Source organism: Fukomys damarensis, unplaced genomic scaffold (genome assembly GCF_012274545.1).
Source record: "Fukomys damarensis isolate Sample0158 unplaced genomic scaffold, DMR_v1.0_HiC HiC_scaffold_17, whole genome shotgun sequence".
Lineage (NCBI taxonomy): Eukaryota > Metazoa > Chordata > Mammalia > Rodentia > Bathyergidae > Fukomys > Fukomys damarensis.
Window position 1 is genome coordinate 45,508,462 of NW_022900929.1, and position 7,272 is coordinate 45,515,733.

General features: G+C 39.1%; 1 protein-coding gene and 1 pseudogene across 1 annotated transcript; one reads left to right on the top strand and one right to left on the bottom strand.

The window, feature by feature from the left end:
- Positions 1 to 802: 802 nt before the first annotated feature.
- LOC104871755 (olfactory receptor 4E2) lies at positions 803 to 1,744 on the top strand. The gene has a single exon (XM_010637814.1). It carries the CDS (start codon positions 803 to 805, stop codon positions 1,742 to 1,744), a length of 942 nt encoding a protein of 313 aa, XP_010636116.1.
- A 3,031-nt stretch (positions 1,745 to 4,775) lies between these two features.
- On the bottom strand, positions 4,776 to 6,151 carry LOC104871756 (annotated as a pseudogene).
- Between the last annotated feature and the right edge of the window lie 1,121 nt (positions 6,152 to 7,272).

The following is a 7,272-nucleotide window of genomic DNA, read 5'->3' on the forward strand; positions in this document are numbered from 1 at the left end:
TGCCTCAGCCTCCCAAGTGATGGATTTATAGACATGTGCCACCACACCTGGCAAAGAGGTAAGTTTTGATAGCGTAAGCAAAGCTTTCTTAAAGACAGTGCTCTTTGAGACAGTCAAAGGTAAGGTGAAGGGTGAACAGTATTTTATAATTGCCAGTGATGAAGTGAGGAGAATACACTTGTTTAAAGGATGAGTTTTCCAAGATAAAGGAAAATAGCCAATGGAGACATTTATTAATTTATAAAGTATGGAGGTGGAGGTAGCATGCCTGGAGTAAAGTGAATTAGGTGGCTGGAGAGAAGAACACAAAGAAAATAAATGGTCTCCTCATGGAGAAAAATAAGAATGCACCAGACTATTGTAGGTTTTGAATGTGCATTTACGTTGATAGCATGAGATTTAGTGGGGAGATTTAGTCTGATACTGAGAGATTGAGTTGAGACTTTTTGGAATATTAATTAGATGCTATCAGTGGATCAGTTCAAAATGGAAAGAGCCTGTCAACCAGTGGGTAAGCTTTTTGGGCAGTTCATTCATTCTTGTCAAGGCTCACTAATGTCACCTGCAAGACCGGAGTAATTAGGCCCCTGCCGTCGGGTGATTGTGATGAAGCAGGGTGGTACATGAAGTGCTTGACTGGGCTCTCGATATGTTGTGGCTGTATTGCAATAAGGTCAGCTTAGTCAGTCTTATACTCTACCTTTCAGATAGGAATACAAAGTCACCTCAGTTAATTTCACTCTCATACCATCACAGCTAAGTCAACTTATTTCTCCCCAGGGCTCTTTGGAAAGTGCATTAAATGGACACTCTGAACCAAACAAGAGTGACTGAATTTGTCTTCCTGGGACTCAGTGAGAACTGGGTGCTGGAGAAACTGCTTTTCATGGCATTCTCAGTCACTTACATGCTAACCCTTTTGGGGAACATCCTCATCATCGCTACCACAGTGCTTACTCCACATCTCCACACTCCCATGTACTTCTTCCTGAGCAATCTGTCTCTCATTGACATCTGCCACTCATCAGTCACTGTGCCCAAGATGCTGGAAGGTTTGCTTTTAGAGAGCAAGACCATATCCTTTAACAACTGCATCGCACAGCTCTTCTTCCTCCATCTTTTTGCCTGCGCAGAGATCTTTCTGCTGACCATTATGGCCTATGACCGTTATGTAGCCATCTGCACTCCGTTACGCTACCCCAGTGTGATGAACACGAGAGCCTGTGTACAGCTGGCGTTTGCTCTCTGGCTCGGGGGCACCGTTCACTCACTAGTGCAGACCCTCCTGACTATTCGTCTACCCTACTGTGGCCCTAACATTATCGACAGCTACTTCTGTGACGTGCCTCCTGTCATCAAGCTGGCCTGCACCGATACTTACCTCACAGGGATGCTGATTGTGTCCAACAGTGGAACCATCTCCCTTACCTGTTTCTTGGCCTTGGTTGCTTCCTACACTGTCATCCTGGTTTCTCTCCGTAGACAGTCAGCCGAAGGGCGCAGGAAAGCCCTGGCTACCTGCTCAGCCCACTTTACGGTCGTTGCCCTCTTCTTTGGGCCGTGTATCTTCATCTATACACGGCCAGACACCAGCTTCTCCATCGACAAGGTGGTGTCTGTCTTTTACACAGTGGTCACCCCATTGCTGAATCCTCTCATTTATACCTTGAGGAATGAGGATGTAAAAAGTGCTATGAAGCAGCTCAAGCAGAGACAAGTTTTTTTCATAAAATCATATACATGATGGGCACTGGAATGATAGATATCATTGTCGCCACAGCCTCCGTGAGAAAGCAAAGCTAAAAAATCAAACTCATTAGGTGAGATGGCAAGGACCAGGGAAGACTTCTGCACTGGAAAGAAACCTATGAACTGTTATTTAAGTAAAGGAAAAGATCATAGTGGAACACATAAAGAAAAAAAGGCCCACAGATGTTTAAAGAAGGCTTCTGGTTCTCCTACTAAAGGAATACAGTTTGGGGAACTTAGTTCAGTTTCAGATTTGTGAGCAGGTGTGGTTGTGAGGGGCTGGTCTCTTGATTTATACTGTTCTGTGGATTATTGCCATTGGGAAGCTATATATCATACCCAGTTTATATGCAGTAGCAAATACAGTCTTGCTTTGAAACATACTTTCAATAAAATAACTTTATTTATACTGAATTATACTCAGTTGGTTTTGAATAGGATTCTTCTATTATGTCCAGATCTATTTTGCACTTTTTTATATACTTTAATTTTGATGAAATAAATGTGACATTTATTTATTTATTTATTTATTTATTTATTTATTTATTTATTTATTTAAATTGAGGCTTGAACCCAGGGTTTTGTGCATGCTAGGTAAGCAGTCTACCATGTAAAGAACTTATTTAAAGAATAAATCCATTAAGGTAAAATTTTTGCTACATAGGATGCTCCCCCCTTTAATTGTACAGTTTTGATGTTTTGACAAAGGAACACACATACCTATGTATGTAACCACCTTGCTAATCAAGATGCAGAATGTTTTCACCAGCCCCAAATAGTTTACTTCAGTTCCCAGTTCCCAGTTCATCCCTCCATTTCCATCTAAACATTCAAAGATCTCACTTCTGTCAGTACAGGTAGGTGTGGTCTTTTCTGGAGTTTCATACACTTTGAATCCTTTACTATGTGCTCTTGTGTACCTGTTTTCTTTTGCTTTGCTTGCTTTTTCTGAGGAGTAATCCATGTTTTTGTGTATGCTGGAAATTTGTTTCTTTTTATTTTGAGGAACATTTCCTTATATGGATATACTACAGATTGTTTATTCCTTTATGCATTGACAGGAATTGGGATGTTTCCAATTTTTGACAATTTTGTATAAAGTAGCTATAAACATTTTTGTACAGATTATTTTGGAAATATATATATATATACATTTGGTTTTTTTGAGACAGGGTCTCACTATGTAGTTGATACTGACCTGGAACTCACTATGTAGCACAGGCTGGTCTAGAGCTTGCAGCAATCCTCCTGCCTCAGTCTCCCACGTGCTGGGATTACAGGTGTGCGCCACCACGCCCAGATTGGAGATAATTTTTATGACCTGGGTAAAATCCTCAGGAGAGAGTTAGGTTACATAATAATGCATATTTACCTTTCTAAAAAACTGCAAGACTGTTTTTTCAAAGTGGTTGTATGATTTTATACTCTCATCAGAATTATGAGAGTTTTGCATCTAACAATTTGTTTGTTTTTAATTTTAGGCATTTTAGTGAATATGTGGTTTTAACTTGCATTTCCCTAGTGACTAATAATATTGAGATTCCTTTGTTTATTTTATTAAACAAAATTTTTTTGAAGAGAGGTTCTCACTATGCAGTTCGGATTGACCTTGGATACACTATGCAGCCCAAGCTGGCCTGGAACTCGAGGTGATCCTCCTGCCTCAGCCTCCCGAGAACTAGGATTACAGGTGTGCACCACCATGCCTGGCTCTTTTGTTTATTGTCCCTTCATAAATCTTGTTTTATTCTGTGTTTGTTCAAATGTCTTATTTATTATTATATTTTAATTTTTTTACTTTTTGTCTAGAACATATATTCTGGATACAAGATGTTGTGAATAGATTTCTTGTCCATATTTTTTCATTCCATGCTTTGCAATTTCATTTTCTTAATGGTATAGTTTGGAATGCAAAAGTATAAACCTTTGATCAAATCCAAATTACCAATTTTTTATGCTTAATGCTTTTGTGTCTTAAGAAATCTTTGTTACATCAAATCAAAGGTTTTTTGTTTTAGCCTAGTGATTTTATAATTTTAGCTTTAAATTATAGGTACATATCCAATCTGAGTTTGCTTTTTATTTTATGAAAAGATAACACAGAATTTAATAACAAATTAGTAAAAGGATAACAATAACTAGTTGTATATAATTATCTTCCAAGTACTTAGAGACAAAAAGATTCTCTCTGACAAAGAAGAAAAAAACAGATGATAGCACAAAACTTTGTTTTCAATGAGCTAAGAGAGACTAGTAGTATAAATGAAAAGAGGTTACTTTATATTTGTTTTTGTGGTGCTAGAGAACCAACCCACCAGTCTTTTCATTTTTTTCCCCATTAAGTTTATTGGTCCGTTTAAAGCAAACAATGTAGTCATACTCATCATTGGGATCTTGTACCTTTACACAATATATTTTGATTCTTGTTTTTTCCACATCCCCCTGCCCTCCCTTCACCCCCTTCACCCTTCCCTATTTACAAAGACTTTGTTTCCTTTTTTTTTCACATTTTTTTCTTTTCGCTTCTTTCCTTTCCTCTCCCCTTCTTTTTCACTTTTTATATATGGTATGAAATAAAGGTTGAGATTCAGTTTCAACTAATGTACTTGATCCCCCACCTCTCCCATTTGATGCTATTATTATTATTATTTTTTGGGTAGTAAGATCTAATTTTTCAGCGCTCTGAATGATTTGTGCATATACTGTAAAATTAATGATTGAATCATACACTTAAGCCCCCAATATTTTATATTAGCAAAATTAGAGGTAAACTTCTATAACAAGCATAAAAAACTTACCTATCTCTAAAAAAATATTCTAGTAGTGTTTAGGAAAAACAGATCCAGAAACAATCCAGTAAGGTGCAGGTAAACATGATTATGACTGTCTTAGTTCTGCCATTACTGTTATAGGGTTGTAAAAGCTTTTTAAAAATCCAGTTTTCAGAACACACAAATTATCCTCAGAAACTTGGGGAGGGTCTTTCTCCAATTCCTCCAGCCAGCTGAAATACAGACAAGCTCACTTCATGTGCAAGGCTATCTGCATTTGCTTGTGAATCTGCTTCTGCATACACTCGGACGACATCCTCTGTACTGGAGGGCCGAACTAATGCTCGTGAGAGCTTGTACTTCTTCACCAGGTCACTGAGCAACTTCTGTAATCCAGGTGGTGTAACCACCAGTCCTTCAGCATCTGTGGTGCTAATCACTCGCCTGTATGCAACCTTCACTTTGAGTTGTCCGTTTGGAAGATCCACGGAGAGAGCATCTCCACTGTTGTAAAGTCAGGCCTTTCAGAGCCAGAATGGCCTCGATCACCAGCACGTCAGAAATGGCCTCACCAGCTACCTGGTTAAACAAGTCAATGATATTTTCAAGCATTTTAGCAGCTTTTCCTTTATTATCTTCTAATTCTTTTGTTAGTTGTTTTATCTTCACTTCAACAGCTTTACTAAACAATGCTGTGCTGTGCCCATTTGCTTCAAAATAAACTCCAATTTGCACTTGCAAGGCAGGCCACTAAACCACTGAGCTAAATCCCCAGCCTGTCCAATGTCAAATTCCTGAGCCTGTGGTGCAAATGTTTTACACCGGTTTTAGTGCAGCTAAACAGGTACTTTCATAACTTCTTCAAGATGCCGTGTTGAACTTCCATTTGCATGTGCAGTTTGTACAACACCAAAATTCAAACTTTCTCCAATCTCCAATAGGAGATGTTTAAGGAAAATGCTAATTAACGGTGCTATCTTGTCTCCATCTATGAGATGAGACTGACCATCTGCATCTCGGTAGTAATACACAATTCTGTCTGCATCTCCATCAAAGGAATACCATCTTTCATTAGGCTTCGTTTCCACTCCCTCTGGAGGTTTCTGATGGCTTTTCACAAGGTCAGCCCCACATAAATGGTTGAGCTTCCCTTCGGTCCCATCATTGAACAGCTGAACTGACAGTCCCTGTGAGAAGTAATGTTGTGTTTCCTTGAGCTTCAGAGCCCCTATACCATTTGTGCAGTCAACTTTAAGCGATCTATATTCATCTCCACTGCAGGAAGCCTGTTTGGTAAGTTCCACAAAAGCTTTAGAAAGTTTCTGGTAGTAAAGTTCTATGGTTGCCTCTCCATATCGGCCACTGGTGTTTCGACTGTACACCATGTAGTGCAGCTGGGGTGTTGTTAACAAGCCATAATCATGGAATTGACCTCCTAAAACAGTTACTCCGTCTGTCACAGATTGTGAAAGTTTCTCACCACTGGGTCTGGTGTCTCTACCAATCACCACAAAGGCGTCTTGCTGCAGATCCACAGCTTCACTCTCACTGATGTTGGGCACTCTCTGCAGATCTTGCTCCTCGGCATTTGCCAGATGCGTAGCATGCACCTCCCAGGATGGTGCCAACATTTCACCCAAAGGATCAACCAGTTTGACACCACTGTCTTCCTCAGGATTGTGTGATGCCGTGACCATGACTCCTATGGTAGCTTTTGTCTGTTTTGACCTCAGGACCGCTAACAATCCCATGCGGTACATGATATGATCAGGATGTTCTGCATTTGTTTGAAATCCAGCAGTCCCATATTGAAGAACAAGTCCATTGGGCTTGGCATGTAGTATTGAGTGGTTTGTAATACACCTAAATCCATGTCTCTACCTTAAGACTGTCTCTCTCCTCCTCCAGGCCTAGGCTGTCCCACTGTGGCCACGACCATAAGACACTAGTGCTCGGGGACCTGCAGAGCACTATTGTTAATTTCAACTGTTTATCAGCAATATACAGAAATACAGTTTATTTCTATACATTATCTTTATTCCTATGACACTGTTAACTTTACATATTTGTTAGATTTCTAAACTTTTTGCAGTGTTGGTGATAGAACCAGAGCCTTGTGCATGCTTGGCAAGCACCCTACCATTGTTACACCTTCAACGCTTCTATAGACTTTTTTAGAGTTTTCTAGACTCATAATGATGTCATCTGTAAATAAAGATAGTTTTTTACTTCATCCTTTCAAATATTCATGACACTGATTTCTTTTTCTTGTCTTGCATAATACAGCACAATTGACCCACTAACTCTAATACAAAGCTTATAAATAATTGAAATGACAGAAAGTACTCAAAAGGACAAAGACTCAAAATAATCCATTAAAAGAACCAAGAGAAGCTCATAAAAATTAATACTTGCAAATTGACAAACAAGTGTAGAATGTTGTTAGACCCTTGTAATTTTCATATAAACCCAAGTCAAATAAGAATTTTTTATATCTCTATGAAATAAGGCCCAGGTATCGCTACTATACATACATTAAAACTTAGAAGAGAAACCTCAGTATGCCGTCCATTCTGGACTTGTAAGGCCAGGGATTTAGTTGGACTGGAGATTTAGCTTGGTCGCACAATGCCTGCTTCACAAGTGCAAGGTCCTGAGTTCAATTCCTGACACCCCCCAACTTCTACACAGACAGATATTCATATCCATTAATATCTTTCATGCTGAAATAAATTCCCAGTTCTTTATTGGT

Coding starts and splice junctions, on each gene's coding strand:
- LOC104871755 (XM_010637814.1), top strand. CDS start 803: ATGGACACTCTGAACCAAACAAGAGTGACTGAATTTGTCTTCCTGGGA.